Source organism: Epinephelus lanceolatus, chromosome 16, assembly GCF_041903045.1.
Source record: "Epinephelus lanceolatus isolate andai-2023 chromosome 16, ASM4190304v1, whole genome shotgun sequence".
Classification (NCBI taxonomy): domain Eukaryota; kingdom Metazoa; phylum Chordata; class Actinopteri; order Perciformes; family Serranidae; genus Epinephelus; species Epinephelus lanceolatus.
Genome location: NC_135749.1, coordinates 35,715,084 through 35,734,847, shown reverse-complemented (window position 1 = coordinate 35,734,847; position 19,764 = coordinate 35,715,084). Strand labels below are relative to the sequence as shown.

The following is a 19,764-nucleotide window of genomic DNA, read 5'->3' as shown; positions in this document are numbered from 1 at the left end:
TGCGGGCAAGTTAATGTTTTATTCACCGAACACAGAGTGTTTTATTATAAAGGAAGCAGAGAAGAATCTTAACATCAGGCACGTCTGATTTAAACAGATGAACAAAGTGTTGTTCATGGGGGAAAACCAAGTTGTCTAAATATAAGACATACTGAGTTCATTTTTAACTTCTGGAAACACTTTGCCAAAAATTCAATAGAAGAAAAATAAATAATTCAAAAACAACAAATGTCATCAGACTGAGTTTTTACTTCATCAGTTTGAAGTCGGTGATGATGACCCCTCATTATTTGACTTATGGTATTACGTTTTTATTTCTATTACTTCCCTCCCTATCACTTCACAGTTAGTCTGAGAAAAAAAACCTAATTCATTTAAGGTGGAACATTTACTTATAATGCTACTCAATGCATGAGTGGACAATGTGAATCAATCAGCACACCTTGAATTTCAATATGACAACTTTGACCATTCCATTAGTTTTTATGCTGTCTCCTGGATGACAAATGCTTTTAGTAATTAAGTGTTTAAGTGTTTAAAAATGTATATATATTCATTTCAACCAGTCTATATGAACTGCATATATTCTAATCCTCACTAGGAGAAAAAAGCATTGCAAAGTGTTGCAAAGCATCACTCCTGGGGGCTCTGGCAACACTAAACCCCTGAGCTTGCCTAAGAAGGACTAAATGCCAAAAGCTGCTATAAATATCCCATGGAGAGAGACTCTCACTGCAGCCTGTTCTGTTTTTGTTCTGAAAATGTTCTGTGGACGATAAGGTGCAGACTTCCATCTGTGTCACTGGTGATGAGGAAATACAGTGAGTGCTGGATGGAGCAGTGAGTGACAACAACCCAGCCCACATTCAAGGGTACTGTTTGCGGTGGAAACACTAAGGTCTAGGTACCATGTCTGAAGGGTTACTTTTGGTTCCAAAGACACCATACCGAAAGTGTTTGGTAGAAAGGGCTAAAGTGAACTCAGACCCCTGTGATGTGAACCAAACTAATCTCGCCTCCGAGGGGTCACAGGCAATTTGTATTTGGTCTGATGGGTATCAGCCTCGATGTTTACTCTCCTACAGACATATCCTGTTGCTGTTTCCTGTTTAGTGTTGCTTCACATTTAAAAGCATTTAACTAAAATCTTAAGGATTATGACCTGCTTATGTCCTATTATGAAAATCTTGTTGTTACTCACAGTGTGGAGGTCGCTCAATTAGGTACTACCTGGACTAGCAGTAATGTGGTCTAAAAGAACTATCAGGATCAACTTCTCCCTCTGCTCCTCCTCCTGCTTCTCCAAAGTCCTCATACGTCTCAAGGGAGGAGACATTCCCTGGTGCACTCTGGGAATCGTATTCAAGGAAGAAGTCGGGGTTTTGCAGCTGTTGCGTCTGGCTAATGGCAGGGCTCACCAAAGGCTCGCTGAGCGGGGCAGTGAGCAGAGAGAGCTGCTGCTGGTCGATGGTGCTGGTGGAAGAGAAGAGCTGGGACTGGTCAGGTGGGGAGCAGGCTGGGGGCGGTGAGCCCATCGCCATGGTTACGCCTCTCAGGGGAGCTGAGGGCAAGTTGACCTGAGAGTCATCTGCAGTAAGGGAGCGTCTCAGTTTGGCCCGTGCGTTTTGAAACCACACCTGATAGACAAAGAGTGTTTTAGTGTGTTTGTGTTCATAGTGGAAAAATAAGAGTGAAAGAAGAAGATAAAGACATTTGTTAACTAACGTGTTAATGTAGATTTGATTTAAAGGGTGGGTTTGGTATTTTTCAATGTGGACCCAAGTTTTCCATGATTTTGTATCTAATGACTAATGACAACAACAGTTTTAAACAGGCTGCAATGTAAACATTTGGGGGAAGTTTGCACCGTCAACTGACCTTTCGCTAAGCCCCACCCTTTGTGATGGTCTGCCAAGCTGTTGGAGTGAACATGGAGCCCACACTGTAACTAACTTTTTTTTGAAACATGAAATAGTGATTCCAGAGAGAAACAGACAGAGGAGTGTACAATGTGTGTTTGAAGGATATATCCAGGATGTCAAACTGACTGAGCAGCAACAACAGGTTAAAAAGACAAAGATAGTTAGAAGCTAAAGCCGAACTATAGGCTACAGATCACAGTGTAAAAGTGAACCACCACATCACTGGTGATCACGACATAGGACAATGAATATAAAGGGAAACTTCACTGATAATGAACCAGCTGTGTGGCATCACAGTGTGTGCAGATGAACAGTGTTTGGTTTCAGCTTGTGCTGCTGCCAGCACCCGATCCTCCTCTGTCGCTGGATGGGCAGGGATCTCCAGGGGAAGTCAAATAATGTTCATCTGTGCACAATGCCATGACACACAGCTGGTTGAATATCAGCAAAGTTTCCCTGCTTCCCTTCACTGGTTCCTGTACAGCAGGGTTGGTCTTTTTTCACTGTTATAATCATTAAAAAGCAAAAGCAGCATGTGTATACATTCAGTAGGCTATATGCTCAGTAGCTAGCTAGCTAACCCTACACTTTTCAGGGTTTGATTTTGGTTTTGGAACAGGGAGGAAATGTATATCTTTTTTCAACCTTTCCAGGTAACGAGTAAATAAGGAAGTAGAATCACGACAAAATAAGTGATATAGTTTTCCAGTTTGCCTTCATATATTAAGTAAAAAATAAAGAAAAATTATGTCTTATTGCTTTAGTTTATAAACAACAACATTAACTCACAGTGAGATTCAGATTCTGTATTATCAACATTAATAGTTCAACAAAATAAAATCTACCACAAGTTACACATTTAAACAGTTTCCATATGCAAAAAATGAACCCTGGAATCTAATCTAATATAATGACGAAAACTTTCTGTGTGTGTGTCTGTTCCATGTTTTTCTCCTCACTGACTTGGTCAGTCCATGTGAAATTTGGCACAGTGGTAGAGGGTCATGGGAGGATGCGAATGAAGCAATATTACATCAATTGGCCTAAGGGGGGCGCTATAGCAACTGATTGAAATGACAAACTTTGAATGGGCATATCTCATGCCCCGTATGTCGTAGAGACATGAAACTTTGCACAGAGATGCCTCTCCTCATGAGGAACAAATTTGCCTCAAGAACCCATAACTTCCGGTTATATATATATTTTCCGCCATTTTGAATTTTTTGAAAAACACTTAAAATCAATCTCTTCCTAGGAAGTTTGACCGATCTGCATGAAACTCAGTGAACATAATCTAGGGACCAATATCTAAAGTTCCCTCTTGGCAAAAGTTGGAAAACTTACTAAAACTGAGCTTCTATAAGGCAATGAAGATTGCGGAGGGCATGGCTCATCACATAAAGGTGTGTAACATCTCAAGGGTTTCACCGATCACCACGCAACTTTGTAGGCATATGACCACACATAATCTGAGGGGACCCCTCCATTATTGACCCCATCAAGCAAAATGGGGGTGCTAGAGAGCTAATTTCTTATCTAGGCCTAACCGCCATATTGATTTTTACTTAACTTGGTAGATATGTAGAACAGGACGCCTCAAGGTGACTGGAGAAATTTAACTCTAATTGGCAACTGGGTGGCGCTATAACAACAGAAAAATGCTTGAAAATGGCTAAAATGCGACCGATAACTGTGGCTCCCCCTGTGGCCCAATGTTTGTTTTTTCCTTCTAATTTTTGGTATGACTAAGTCATGGTATGGTATGCTGTACTCAATGGATATGGACTAGTCTATATATATATAAATCAACAGGTGATTTTAGCAAAATCCTAAATGATTGAGTTATTTTTTTCCCCACCTGGAACTTTGTGCTCTGCCATTTCTCCTCTAATGTGGCCAAGAAGTAACCTGTGACAGGCTGTTATGGTACCATAACTATTGCACATTAACATATATGTAGTTTTTGATGAGCATCACATAGGTTTACATTACCAAAGGTTAATGAGCTGATATGGCACCCTCCTTACAGACAGATAGATATGTTTCTGAGTGTATGTGTATATATATAACTGTATATCTTCCATGTTTATATAATTTAGTTTTCTTTTTCTTCCTTCAATATCCATTTTGTTCTATTTCATTGCCTGCTGTGCTGTTTAATCTACTAACCTTTAACCATGTTTTCTGGCATGTGTATATTTTAAATTACACCTTACACTGACCCAGTTTTATTTATGACAGCTACCATTGACCTGTTTACATTTCTTTTATTCACACTCTTTATATTTGCACTCTTTCCAACTTTCCCTCAGGATAATAAAGTTTTATCTCATCTTAATTGAAGATTTATGAATGTCTGTTGCTATATTTTCTCTCTCTGTAATGTGACGGGGGTTACATCTGAACAAAAATCATCAAAGTGAAAGAATTATAGTAGAATTTTGCTTCTTTTTTTTTTGGTTGAAAGGGGACTTCAAAATCCAGACTATGATTTTACTTATTCTAGTAATCTCTACATTTTCTTTAAACTAGATCACATGCGTCAACACTGAGCATCAGATTCATATCTGCAGTCAAGTGCAGCAGTAGCTCTGGGACGTGTTTACCTACCAACTTGAAGCTAGGGGAAACTGTTTGCCTTCATGAATTGTACATAAAACAAAATAAAACAACTTCACTATCTTAATGGCTCATGTTTTGTCAGTAAAAGTGTTTTTACAAACAGCTAAAAGTTGGACTTGGGCTTAAAGCCAAAAATTTAAAATCCTCAACTTAATTAAACTGTACCCACCTGAAACAAACAAACAAACACAAATAATACCTAAAATATAATATCTTAATACTTTGACTTTATAATGTCGCTCATGTAGTTTGTACCTGCAAGACTCTCTTTGGCAGGCCAGTCTTGTGTGCGAGGCAGGTCCAGTCTTTCCCATCAGGATTGTGTTTCTGGGCGAAATATGACTCCAGTGCTCTGAGCTGCTCGCTGCGAAAACTTGTTCTAATTCGCTTGGTCCGCCTGCGGGCCCGCCCACCTGCCACCTTGTCATCCAATCGTGGCTCAGGACTGCTAACAGACTCCTCCCCTTCACCTGAGACCTGACTTTGAGCTGTTATGCGCACGCACACACACACACACACACACACACACACACACACACACACACACACACAAAACACACACAGGAGTGTTTTTTCAGCAAGCCGACAGTCTAAACACACCTTAAAACTTGTTAGTCTCTTTTGGCTCCCAGTTTTCAGCGAAAAAAGCCAGAATTAACACCCTGTTCTGAAGCAGACAACAGACAAACTCAGTTGGACACAGCTCTTTGCCAAGATGTGAACATAAACAATTTTATAAAGGTGATAATATCATGACGTATGTCTTACTGTGAAGAAGCACTGGAAACAACACACTGCACAAGATTTCCTCTGCCACTTCTTCTTAAATAACTTCTTCTGCCAGAATTTAATGAACACATTTTTTTTTTACTGAAGATAAAGAGAAAAGGTAATCTTTTCCCTCACATAAATATCATTACAATATCTACCCACTCCTCTAATTTGGAGAGTTCAGGAAGCAACCAACGCCTTGTGAGGGCTTTCTTGCACGCAGATATCAAAATGCCAAACGTATATTTGTCAGAATGCTTTGCCTTAAAATCCATACATCCTAAAAATAATGCAGAAAATTGCAAATGAACATCAGTGTTAAGTATCTTTTTTAGTGCTTTATGAAATTCTGTCCAGTAAGGTCTGATCACTGGACACTCCAAGAACACATGTCAATGACTGGCCTCCTGAAACCCACACTGTCTCCAGCACTTGGCGTCCCCTCCAGGAGAATGTGCTCTCTGCTTCAGTGTGATTAAAGAAAAAAACGGAATAAACATTTCCACCCAAACTCATGCCACACATGAGTTGCTACTTTTCCACTGAAATTTACATATATCCAGCCAGTCTTCATTCAATATTGACAAATTACCTTCTCTTTCCCTTTTTTTCTTTCTTTCTTTTTTTTTTTTTACATTTTCTGTAGTGTAGGGTTTTCTTGTTGTAAGGCCTTTATAGTGTTTAGAAATAGCACCCTTATTGGCAACATTTTGTTATATTTCTAATGTTATGTTCAAAGTGACTGCGTACTTGGAGATATTGAAAAATAAAAATCTGATTTTTCAAGACAATATTCTTTCTCAAGGATCCCAAAGTCTCAAAATCGTCCCTTTTCTGTGAGGGAATAGATTGTAGTTATTCATTTTAACACCTGGGAGTTAAATCTATTATCCACTTTATTAGGCTTGAAAGCAGGGTCATAGGCACACCATTGAATAACTCCAGATTTTTAATTGAGCTTTCAACCAGGGATTTTGTATAGTATCCATAACTCTCCCAAATGTTGGTGGGCCAATACTGCATGAATCAGAGGATCATTCATAATGAAAAGTTCAATTTCTTGAACCTCACATGAAATAATGGAGTACACATTTTAATTAAGGGCGTAATCTGGGCTGCATAGTTTAATCCTAGGTTTTCTCCCCTGCCAAATAAATCTGGAAATGCTATTATTCAATTCGGTAACTGTTTAGAGGGAACTTCCACAGGAAGTGCTTGAAACAAGAAAAGATATCGTGGGAGAATGTTTATTTTTACTGAGTAAACTCTATGGCTAAGACCAGGGAAGGAAATGGAATTCCATTTGTGTATGTCATCTTTAATTTTGGTGTGATATTTCTCTCATATGTTTTGGTGTTATATAATTAAAAGTCAAAATCTGTGTTATTTCTTTGTTAAATTTATATCCTGCATATCTACCGAATGTCTCTATAAGGTTCATTAATTCAGAAAATGAGTTAGGGGGTTTATTTAAAAAGATCAAAATATCATGGGCATACAGTGCCACCTTGTGGTCGTCTTCATTTATGTGGATACCTTCCATACTCTCTGTCTGCCTTATCCACTGTGTGAGAGGATCTATATGAAGTGCAAAAGCAATGGTGAAATTGATCACCCCTGCCTCGATCCATGTTCTAAGATGATTGTGTCTGAGAGGTATCCATTTATTTTTTTCCAGGTTGATGGCTTACTGTATAATGTAATGCCCCTCACAAAGTTTTCTTGCATGCCAAATCTCTGGAGGACTTTATATAAGCATGGCCAGCTCACTGAATCAAAAGCCTTCTCTGCGTCTAGACTGATCAGGGAGGCTTCAAGATTGCTCTGTTGAATATGGTTTAATATGTGCAATGATCGTCTGATATTATCATGAGTTTGTCTTTGTGGGACAAAGCCAGTCCAGTCGTTATGTATAAGCTGGGGAAGGATCTTTTCCAATCTTTTGGCAAGGATGGCAATGGTAATTTATAATCAACATTCAACACAGAAATTGGCCTATATAATCCACATTCTAATTTGTCTTTTTCTTCTTTATGGACAACGAAGATCACTGCCTCACTCCATCATGGGGGCATTTTAGCATCCATTAAGGCTGTATCGCACTCTTAAAGAAGGCTTAGCATGAACTTGAATTGCAAAGTCTTATACCACTTGGCTGGAAAGCCGTCTGGGCCGGATGATTTGTTCGCTTTAAGCCTAGAGATGGAACTGTTTCACTCTTTCTCAGTTACCATAGCTGTTAATATATAAAATCTTCTGTTATGACAGGTAAGTTGAAAGAATTAAGGAACTTGTTAATTTGTTCCTCGCCTTCTAAGTGTGGTTGTGTATACAAAAACTTGTAAGACTTCGTAAATGTTCTTTGTATTTCATCTTGTTTATACCGTGCAGTTTTGGATTCTGGGTCCCTTATTTTGTACATAGCATTATCTGCTCTTTGTGTTTTTTAGCTTTCTATTCAGGCTGGAAGTTTTATTGATTTTGAGCCTGACTCGTAGTATTTCTGCTTTGAAAACACCATCATTTTTTCAGTTTCCTGTAAATATGACATATTTAATTCTTTAATTCTTTGATTTCGTTGCTAATTTAATTTGTTTTTGTCAACAAGTCAGGTTCTGTTCCCTTTTATACGACTCAAGATCTTTCAATTCCCTATTGAGGTCCATTAGTCTTAATTGTTCTTTCTTTTAATGGGCACAGAAAGATATAGTTCTGCCCCTGTATACTGCTTTTACGTTATCCAGTACTATAGCTGTATCAACCTTCTTCTCATCATTTTCTTCTAGAAACACTTTTATTTCTTTTCTTATCTGAGTCTTAAATTGTGGGTTGTTTAAGATATTTGTATTTTTTTGTGTTCTTCCCCAGTTGTCATTAATATGTATAGTTCAAGAGAAGGGTACATGATCAGTTAAATTGATAGGTCCAGTATTACAACTCTGGAATCTATGGCCTTCTCTCTGTAACACAAAGAAATAATCTGTTCTTGAATATGTATCATGGGGGGATGAATTAAAAGTTTAATCATGGCCAGAAGGGTAAAGTCTCTCCAGAGATCGAATATGCCCAGCTCTGCCACTAAAACATTAATTTTCCTATGCAGTGGTCTAACAGTTGAATTTCTTGATGAGTCTAATTATGGATCAAGATGATGCTTTCTGTGATATTAAAATTGCTACGCCTCTTCTCCAGCCTGATTTATAAGATGAATAATATATCCTTAAAAACCCCATTCTCTTAAGTTTTTTGTGTTCTGATGGAGTGAGGTGTGTTTCTTGCAAGAGTACTATCTGTGCATTTTCCCTTTTAATGTCTGACAGTATTTGACTTCTCTAAGCTGGGTTTGATATCCCTTTCATGCTGAAAGAAGTAACTTTAAATACTTGATTATTCATAGCCTTCTATATTGATTAGCAGAAATCAAATCTCTCCCGATATCTTTGGTGGCATCAAAATTGTACACTGAAAAGATCTCTCCCAACACTTTTTGACAGAACATTATCAAACCGATTTAGAACAGTTGTTTCCAAAGTAGAGTCTCATTTCAAAAGAACCTTTTGAGTCTTTGTAAGGTCAAAGTCCACGGAAGGGTGGGGCCCTAAGATGTGGTTGCATACTGGCGTAAGTCCAAATAAAATTAAGATAAAACAAAACAGTGGATAACTTACCAGTGAACAACTCATTTTACTAGGTAGGTATTACAGCTGTAGGAAGCCTACGTACCAGTGAGAGCTCCCTGTTCTTGTCTTTAAGACAAAAATAAAGACGAGGAATCATAACTTATCTGCGTTTATAATACCACAGAACACGATTAGTCTTGTGTTGTGGGGGACTGCCGTCTAAATTCCTGTCGGTTTTCCTTGTATTGAAAGTGATGGTTTTCCTCGGGTTGAGTGTAGTCGCCCATTACACCTTGTTCCTGATCTTCACCCCAGTCGCACCGTCTCCCCGTCACCTGCCAGGTGGACAGGAGTCGGATCTCCTCTTCGTCTGGAGCAACGGAGAACCTCACCACCGTGACTGGGAATCCTCAGGAAGTCATATCCCTCATGGCCTCTGCAGCGTCTTGGAACAGATGGGTGTCGTTATCATAGAGGATGCCTTGCAGAATACAGCATTTGGAACTTTATTTGTTTTTTCTTTCAGCACTTTCTTGGCTTCAGCGTATTCTCTGTGTTTCTTAAGCACCTTGGTCGGGAAATCATGGTCAACGTAAAAGTGCACTTTATCACAGAACACCTCTTTTTTTCTGCCATGCTTTCATCAAGGGACCTCTTCCTTTGTCAGTTAACTCCCAAACTTGAAAACAATCCTTAAGTTGCCTTCCCACGCTTGACCCTCCTGATCTATTAGCTTGGCCTCTGGATTAGCTTGCTGCTGTGTTAGCTGCTTGGTTATCGCTGATGCTGCTTGAAGCATGGTCTCCATCTCATCAGTTCTCCCCTCTGCCTCGTCCTGTCTGTTGTTTGCTCTCCTCAGCTCTCGTTTGATGTCTGAGAGTTGTACCCTCTTATCTGTTCTGAACTCCTGAAGTTTGTTGAGAATGCTCTACAGACTAGCTTTGGGGCCGTCCACGTCTTGTAGGTAGCGATCTGGAGGGCTGCTTCGGCTAACATGTCCTTGCCTCTGTTCAGGATCCTTCTGTATCATGTTTATGGTTGACCTTCTGGTAGTAACCCCTCTGTCCATTATTAAGCAGAATATACACTAGGATTGACACAACAAAGGGTACTTGGGGGGTTACTATGCAAAACTGTGGGGGAGCTCGAAAATTCATCAGTCATTGGCTAAGCGGCAGAACCGGAAATCCAATTTAACATATTTATTTCCACATTTATTTATTATTTTATTCATTTATTTTTGTATTTAATTACATATTTATTTATGCATTTCTATTTTATTTTCTTTATTTATTCCTGTGTGTATTTACATATTTATTCAAATATTTTTATGCATATATTCATTTACTCTCTAATTTATTTATTTTTTGTGTTTATTTGTTATTTTAACTTATCATGTAGCAATTAATTTATACATTTATGTATTCTTTTTTTTTAATCTGTGGATACATAAATTCATTTTTGTACTTTTAGCATATATTATTTATTTATTATTTATTTTTTCATAAATTTAATTTTAATTTTTTGATTCATTTTTTCATTAATTTTTCAACAAACTTGTGTCATTATTAGTCCTCCACACTTTAAGGCCTCCTGATGAATGACACCCTCATCTGTATAGAGTTAAAATGTTTTAACTTTTCACCTGGTTAATTCAGTGGAGGAGGAGGAGGAGGAGGAGGAGGAGGAGGAGCAGTAAAATAAGAAACAACGGCTGTTACCTGAACATTATTTAAAAATAGCGTTTCAGAGATGGAAAGGTGCATTTTTCCATATATACCAATGAACACACACACACATACACACACACACACACACACACACACACACACACACACACAACTCTCACCTTCTTTTAGATTCAATTTGGGCTGGAGATCACGTGATAGCGAGACACTCCCGCTGTCGTCATGGTAATGCGACTGACAGTAGAGGTTCTGGCCCTGCATGCAGTACAGGTTCCCCGGTATTAATGTCACATCACACTCCTGCAAAACATGTTCATCATCATAAAAATATTTACATATAAGATAAGATAGAACTTTATTTAATCAGACAGAAATGTTGCAGCACAAAGTAGGAAAGAATACAAATATAAAATATCAATAAACAAATGAAAAAACATTTAAACAAGAATAACAGTAAGGATCGTAAGCTGATTGTATCTCAAGTTGCTTCTTGATAAGGTGCACAGAGATATGTATATAAAAAAATCAGGTGAGTGTATATGGCTACTGCATAATGTTCAATGAATACGTCCATAATATTGCACATTACCTATCATTATGTCAAGTGATACAGAAGGTTGTAAGGATTGCAATCCACAGAGAGACAGTAATCCAATTTAATTTATGTTTTTTCTAATGATGACATATAAAAAATTCATCAAATTGTGTCCTAATGTTTCTGTAAATGTTTCTTATAAAAGTAAAGTACCTGGCAGGAGAAGCAGTGAGGATGGAAAGTCAGATCACCAGATCTCATGACTAAAGCGGAGGCTGGGATTGGCTGAAAGCAGCGAGCACACTGACCACCTCCAAACATCCTTAGCAGGAGGAGAAATCAAAAAGGGGTCAAAGGTCAGGAGGTATCAACAGATGCTGCAGGGGACCCACGTTTAATCCCAAAACCTGAGGAGTACAAACTGTTTAAAACTGTATTAAAGAAACAGTTGGACATTTCTATAAAAAAAACAAAACACAGAGTGGAGAGTGGTTCCTCTGACCTGCAGTAGTCTTGTTGGCAGTAGATGTTTCCATCTCTCCAGTAGAGTGAGGGGTGCGTCTGTAGCTCGCACTGACACTGGCTGCAGCGGAGGCAGACACTGTGCCACACACTGCCTGCAGCCAAGAGGAAGAAACGGTCGCACACCTGCTTCCCGCAGCCGGCACACGTTATTGGCCCCTGGATGGATACAGCTGTCGCAGTCTGAGACAGATTAACAGGCAGATTTATTTAGATGAGATAGCTGTGACAACTTGCTTTCATTATTAAGAAAATAAGAAATGAGCCTTTGCCTTGCTGGAGTGAAATAAATAATGTGAATGATCAACATGCACCAAAAGTGAAGCACATCAAACTGCTTTGAAACTTGTTTCAGTTTTGAAGTGTCAAATGAGGACACAGAGACCGGACTTTGTTTTGGTGCATTAGTCCCTTCATACTTTTACCTCGCTACATCTCAGAGGTTTGTATTGTACTGTTTACTCCTCTACATTTGTCAGACAGCTTCAGCTCAGATGACAGTTTTTTATCTCCTTTCTGTTCAGTAAAAATATGTATCTCCAGATGTGTTGATGTTGAGTGTTTGTGACAAACTGAAGGATTAAGTGTTCATTTAGGTGCTGAGAAAATCCTCCTCTATCTTAAGCTAAGTTAACTTTTTAAAAACCTTATTGGATCAGCTGAAATGACCTCATTGAAAGGGTCTTTATAAACCGGTTAAAATGAGGTCAACCTTAAATATTTACAGCAGTTAAATGACACATACACATTATTGCAGCAGTAATATTAATCCAAAAACATCAGACAGAAAAGGAAAACAATGACTGCACTATAAGTACTTCTGGAGCATTTTGCTGATAAATACTTGTACTTGTATTCTTGAATGCAGGACTTTTACTTGTCGTTGAGTATTTTCACAGTGGCACTTGTACTTCAGTAAAGGATCTGAATACTTTCCCCACCACTGTTATGCTCACATTGTCTGCAGCAGCACTCTCCACCGTCCCTGCCGGGCCTCCACCGAGCTCCGCCTCGTCACCAAGGTCACCGCAATACAACAGGTCCTCCAGGGCTCGGTCGTCTGGTGACATCATGATTGTCCTGAGAAGGTAGAGAGGGTAATAACCTGTCCACTTGGTAATCACAGCCCTCATTAGAGAGCTATAAACAGACTCACTAAGTGTCTCTATTAATAAACAACAACAACACCACAGACACCCAGAGACAAAAACATGTAACACAGCTGTTCTCTCTGTGTGAAATGTAAACACTGTTTTCATTTTTGGGTGTTGGTTCCTTTTCATCCAGTATGTATGAAAACTATACAGGTTCAATCTATTATCTATCTATCCAGCCAGCCAGGCTTTTCATTAAGAATGGTGTATAGACATTATTTACATTGTTTTATTCACTTACTTTATTGTTTTTCTGTTATAAAATTTTATTTGATCAATTTTATTATTATTTATCTTACTATATAATGACGAAAACTCTGTGTGTCTGTTCCACGTTTTTTCTCCTGACTGACTTGGTCAATCCATGTGAAATTTGGCACAGTGGTAGAGGGTCATGGGAGGATGCGAATGAAGCAATATTACATCAATTGGCCTAAGGGGGGCGCTATAGCAACCGATTGAAATTGCAAACTTTGAATGGACATATCTCATGCCCCGTATGTCGTAGAGACATGAAACTTTGCACAGAGATGCCTCTCCTCATGAGGAACAAATCTGCCTCAAGAACCCATAACTTCCGGTTATATAGATTTTCCGCCATTTTAAATGTTTTGAAAAACACTTAAAATCGATCTCTTCCTAGGAAGTTTGACTGATCTGCATGAAACTCAGTGAACATAATCTAGGGACCAATATCTAAAGTTCCCTCTCGGCAAAAGTTGGAAAACTTACTAAAACTGAGCTTCTATAAGGCAATGAATATTGCGGAGGGCGTGGCTCATCACATAAAGGTGTATAACATCTCAAGGGTTTCACCGATCACCACGCAACTTTGTAGGCATATGACCACACATAATCTGAGGGGACCCCTCCATTATTGACCCCATCAAACAAAATGGGGGCGCTAGAGAGCTAATTTCTTATCTAGGCCAAACCGCCATATTGATTTTTACTAAACTTGGTAGATATCCAGAATAGGACGCCTCAAGGTGTCTGGAGAAATTTAACTCTAATTGGCAACTGGGTGGCGCTATAACAACAGAAAATTGCTTAAAAATGGCTAAAATGCGACCGATCACTGTGGCTCCCCCTGTGGCCCAATGTTTGTTTTGTTTTCTAATTTTTGGTATGACTAAGTCATGGTATGGTATGCTGTACATAATCACGGAAACTGTCATTCTGTCAGTCCCATGTTTTTCTACTCACTGACGTGGTCAATCTATGTGAACCTGCACATAGGCATTGAGGATTGGCATAGCTAGAAAGTGACAAAGCTACCAATGCGTATGGACTAGTATTATTATATATTATTTATCACTTTCTGATTTTATTTGTCTTTTTAATCTATTATTTTTATCGAGTAATTAGTCTTGCTTTTATTTAACTTTAATATTATTCTCGCTTTTAAATCTATGTCATGAAATTGTAATCTATTTTATTCTAATAATTTATCATTATTATTATTAATATTATTATATATATTTTTATCCCTCTTCTAGATTTCATTTCTTTGTTTTGTTATTATCTATATTTTAGTCAAACTTTTACTTAATTTTGTTTTTATTATAGCTTTTAAAGGGGAACTAAACCCCCCTCTCTGGGCATTACTCAGCCCACAGCTTGATTTAAAAAAATTCAGAAAAGATAAGCGGAACTGAGGGAGGGGGTGGGGGGTGGGGGAGACAGGCAAGCGGCTGAGGAAGGGGGGCGGAGTGAAGATTGTCCCTCGCTGGGGGGAGAGAGGTCCCTCTCCTCCACACTTCGACTTATTTTCATTGTGCCGATGGTGGCTTGGAAAACCGCCCCTAACTGTGTCACACGGGCAGAAGGGAAGGCGGCCAGAGCTCGGCCTCTTTCCCCCTGTTCACCCTTCTCCCCATTTTCACACTTAGACTTTTCTTCACCCTGCCGACAGTGGAGCTTATATTCATTGTGCCGATGGTGGCTTGGAAAACCGCCCCTAACTGTGTCACACGGGCAGAAGGGAAGCGGCCGGAGCTCAGTCGGTCCCCTTCTCCACACTTTGACTTATTTTGTCCTACTTGGTTCTATTTCTCCCTCTCTGGGAGCCTGGGCTCACTGCGCAGCAGCCCACCGCATCCATCCACCCCTCCCTCCCTCGCAGCCCTGCACATATACTCCCGAGCCTCGGCGCCTCTGCTTGACCAACTAACCTAAAGATGTTGAGAGTCAAGATTTTGAGCAGGATCAGTCAGTAACACTACTATACAACCAGAAACAATGATTATCTGCTGAAAAAAATGGTTTTAGGGTTTAGTTACTCTTTAAATATGTATGTTGTAAAATGTTATTATAGCTATTTTATCGATTTTTTTTTAATCATTATGAATATATATTTATTTATTCCTCTTATCAATTTTATTTGTTATTGATCTGTCTTAAATATAATTTACGATCTAGTTTTTGGTCTAGCTTTTATGTACCTGTATCGTTATTGTTGGTATTATTGATTTAGCTTTTAAATCTATTTTACCGTCATCGTTTTTATTGTTTTGTCTTTGTAATCTATTTTATCTCGTTGTCAGTCATCTGTGAAGGACTTTGAATTGCGCTAACCTGTGTTAAAGGTGCTATACAAATAAAAATTGACTGATGGATTTACAAACTGTAGGCCAGATGTTCACAACAAATCAAATTCCTCCTCTTTTTCTTGACGTCAAATCTGAGGACTTTTCAATGACTATCAATTTCCAATGGTGAAATTAATGGATGAATGAAGTACAAGTGTGCAGTTAGTCCATACAGAGTCACATCATTCACTATTTTTATCCAGGTAGGATGATGAGTAAAAGCTTACCTTGTCTCTTGTTGGGAGACTCCTAGTTGGTTTCCACTGAGCAGCTCCGTACGAACCCTTCAGACGATGCCAGAAGATCTCACCTGCACCGTGAAGTCCTGTGGGAGAAACAAACTTCTGGTGGTTCTCCTGAATGTTTCCTTTATCCTCTTGATCTTTGGCAGATTTTTCTCCCCGCCAGTCGCCAACCTCTCACTACTCCAGGTGTCTCTGCAGCCTCCTGTCTTGTGGTTTTGGGATCAGTTTCCACTCTGTGAGCGCTGACCTGAGATCTGCTTCCACCCCATCCTCCACCAATTACAGTCACAGCTTCTGAACTGACAGCAGGATAAAAAGCACCTGTCCCTCCGGCCTGTCCCAGGTGGCATCCCGCCACTCCTGTAAACAAAACGTCCAGGTGGCTCAGAGAGCAGGTAGAGACTGATCTGATTGGCCACCCGGTGAGCAGATGGGTGGGCTGCCCCCCCCCCGGGACCAATTAAAAGGGTGTTTAAAAGGACGTCTGGGATATGCATTCAAGCATGAAAAGACAACGGCAAGAGGCCTACTTTTCCCTCGATCCCTCGGCTGCATTTGGACCAAGCCAGTTTCTTCTATGTGACTGTTTCTCCTGTTAAACACAGAGAGGCAACATGAGATTAAATCTTTGCTTGTGTCCAAAATGAGACTTTAGAAATAGAATAAAACAAATCTGCCTGTTTATTCAAAGTAAACTGTTTTCATTCACATGCAGGAAGACCGTTAGAAGCACTACAAATCAATAGAGTGAGCAGAGGAACATGATATTTTTCATAAATTATCTGCTTCATTTAGTGCTGTGTGAATATAGTGACAGTTTCAGCAAATATGAAAAAATATATTTTTTAATAAAAATGAACAACTACAGCTTTAAAGTGTGCAAAAGTCTAATTAGGGTGGATGGAATGAGAAGTGGATGGGTACAAGATGCACAGGACTTTGACTATCTGTTGCAGTGTTTGTGCCACTACAGCTGGGAGGTTTTTTAGCGACATCTGTGAGTTATACCCAACCATAACCAAATCGTTTTCTTGCCTAAACATAACTGCAAACCCCATTCTGCAACAAGATACAGAGCAAAAGGCGGCCCCCTGATATCATTATGGTAACGCTGGGGCTTCTGCCCAAGTGTCAAAAAATGACGAGATGGGATAAGATGACACTGTGAGGAAACGTAGTAACCCTATGGTAGTAACCCAAAAATCTGTAAATAATGAACATAATTGGTCTCCCAACTTTGCAAAATTATAGCCTCTCAAGCTCCGGACATTAACCCATCCCGGTGTTTCCTCCGCAGCCTCCACTTCACCCAGCTTCACTCAGCTGCCCGATAAACCCGCTGCTTCTTCCCACTTTAACCTGAAGCGATGTTTTAGCCTAGTGGGCAGCCCACGAACCAGCTGCCCGCTAGGCTAAAACATCGCTCTCACTCGTGGAGAAGAGGGGGAACGTTAGCGTTAGCTCCCGGTGTTAGCACTAGCTGAGTCGGCTGCCACCGGCTACTGGAGTAACTTAACAGCTATGGAGCGCTTCTACCAGCTCCTCTAGTCACTGAGCCTCGCCTCCATCTAAGCAAATACATTACATTTATTACAGGTACCATCATCATTGAAGTAGGCAGGGGAATAGCTAAACACAGCAGAGACCGAGGCATCGCTAACTGCTAGACGAGGCGAGTGGGGGATGGGGGGTGGAGAGCAGAGGTAGAGGGTGGAGTGGCTCATGACACACTCTGTTTTGGTCTACAGGCAGTGCACAACAGCAAACCTAGCGGTGAAACGATTTCGCTTTTTGCCCCTTTAAACATATGAAATAATGAACTTCCATATCTGCTCTTTGTCCATGTGATCAAACATTAAGATGGTGACAGCTGTAGCACAATGACTCAAGACATAAGACACAATGATTACACTGACAAAAACTAGACCAGAAAGTTTTTTTTCGAGTAACTACTAACAAGAACACAACAACTAAGCTAACAAAAATGAAACAACTAAAACTGGAATAACATGAATGATTTTTTAAGGCTAAAAGACAGCACTGGAAGGGCTTCATCCTCTAATGACAGGATAACAGTCTCTGAATGTCTAAATTGAATATGAAGTACCTTTAAATTGTTCAACAGTCTGACATGTTTCTCAAACTTCTACTGCTGTTTATTTTTGGTGAAAACAGTGGTTGATAATGCAAGAGTCTGTAAAAACAACAAGTACAAGAGGCATAAACATTTTTTTCTGATTATGACAGCAGCCTCACCTAAAACATTGCTCCGTCTCAGGAACCTGGGTGTTGAACTTGGGGACTCCGGGATTGACTGTGGGGGCCATGTTTAAGGAGTGTGTCCTTTGGCTGGCTGGCAGTTTAATCGTGAGGCGTCTTCTCCAGCACAAAGGCCAAAACCACAGGAGGAAACACAGTAGGGGGAAGCTCTGACTGTGAAACTGGAAGGACATAATGTGTATTGACAATCAAAAACCAACCTGCAAGTTGTCTTGTGTGAATACTCATGCTGTTTACTGGCTTGCAGTAGTGGAAGGTAACTATAGGCTACTTCAGTACAGCTGAGAGGTATACTTTACTAGAGTATTTCCATTTGATGCTACTTTATGTCACAGGGAAAAAAATTACTCTTTAATTCACTACATTAAATTGACAACTTAGTGACTCGTTACTTTGATTATTAACACAAAATACTATCAACTAATAAATTATGATGTATTATTATAGAGCCTGTAAACCACCCAGTGCAGCTGCATCGAAGTGATGCCTCACACATAAATGCACCTCTATTTGCAGTCCAATAATATACATTATTGTGAAATGGGACATCACACCACTACTTTTACTTTGGGAACATCATGCTAATGCTTATGTAGCCTGCTTTTACTTAACATTTTGATTGCTGTAGAATGCTGCTTTCACAATAATGCACCATCTTATGATGTTAGCAGACATACTGCTGTCACTGTGGATACTTCTGAGTATATTTTGTGATAATACTTGTGTACATTGGGATAGGATTACCTTCAAGCTAAAGCTTGATGTAGCTGCATGCTGGCACTTTAATAAGCCACCTTGACGTCACCCATTAGTTTGTGGACTGCCGTTTTGACACCTCGAGTTTGGCATTTTGGCCGTCGCCATCTTGGATTTCAGGAGCAAGACATGGGCAGATCTGTGGAGGAGTGAGGGGGACACTCTGCACACCCACCTACACCGGCAACACGACTGAACTGAGCGCTGCACAAGGCTTGCCATGCTAAGTCGCCGCTAACAAAGTTAGCTTCCATAATTCGTGGCAACTTTAGAGGTAAGTATTAAAGTAACGTTAGCTAATTGCATACATGTCTACATTTGGCAAATATTACATTTAAGAGGAGTAACGTTATTGTTATTGTAGCGTTAACGTTAGCTGAAGTTAACATTACCATGTGTAAGTTAATGTTAAGGTGTAAGTTCTTTGGTGAAGGTCAGTGTTTGTAGGCATTTTTTGCATGCAGGTCCTGTTCATTTCAGTATGAATGACAGTCATCAAACATCTGTTGGAATGATTCTTTCTTTCTTTTTCAGAAAAGGTAACAACACTAAACCAGCCACCCTGCTCCTCTGACAAGTAAAGAACAGTCCCTAAAGTGCGCTGAGGTTTGTGGACCGTTACCTGCCACAAAGAGTAATGTGAACACTCGTTTCTCCTCTGACACGCCACATACCTGTGTGCCGCCACGGCTCGGCTGTTCAGGTAGCCTACTTCTAGACAGTCATGACACCAACAAAGAGGAAAATATTGGACCTGGAGCCAGGCTTCTCCGTCGCCGGTAAGCCGTTATCTTGTGCCGGAAACCCTATTTAGTAAATAGGGTTGCAAAATAGCTAATGGTTATTAACTCCATGTGTTGGCTGCTAGCATAATGTTACAAACCTGGACTGGACGTAAATGAACTAGCTGTGCTAGGACAGTCAAACCCTGTACGTCTGAATATGATGCACTTTCGCAAGGTGTTTTGACAAATTACTAGTGTTGCTGCCCTTACACGCAAAACATTTGTCACACTTGTGACAGCGCGCTGTGTCTGCATCAACTCTTGTAATGTAAA

The 19,764-nt window shown here is 39.8% G+C and overlaps 1 protein-coding gene across 1 annotated transcript; it reads right to left on the bottom strand.

Annotated features, from left to right (window-relative positions):
- On the bottom strand, window positions 1-17,997 carry LOC117263665 (LIM/homeobox protein Lhx9-like). The gene is made up of 7 exons (XM_078176019.1): window positions 17,927-17,997; window positions 12,637-12,760; window positions 11,661-11,878; window positions 11,372-11,480; window positions 10,785-10,923; window positions 4,800-5,032; window positions 1-1,637 (listed from the first exon to the last, which is right to left on the bottom strand). Exons 1-7 carry the CDS (start codon window positions 17,995-17,997, stop codon window positions 1,236-1,238), a joined length of 1,296 nt encoding a protein of 431 aa, XP_078032145.1. The 3' UTR covers window positions 1-1,235.
- Between the last annotated feature and the right edge of the window lie 1,767 nt (window positions 17,998-19,764).

What these genes read in the sequence shown, in the direction of transcription:
- LOC117263665 (XM_078176019.1), bottom strand. Translation starts at nt 17,997, where the DNA reads ATGGCCCCCACAGTCAATCCCGGAGTCCCCAAGTTCAACACCCAGGTT. An exon ending in AGAGTGCTGCTGCAGACAAT is followed by an intron (nt 11,879 to 12,636) that starts GTGAGCATAACA and finishes ATAAATCTGCCT; the next exon opens with GTTAATCTGTCTCAGACTGC. An exon ending in TGCCAACAAGACTACTGCAG is followed by an intron (nt 11,481 to 11,660) that starts GTCAGAGGAACC and finishes CCTCCTGCTAAG; the next exon opens with GATGTTTGGAGGTGGTCAGT.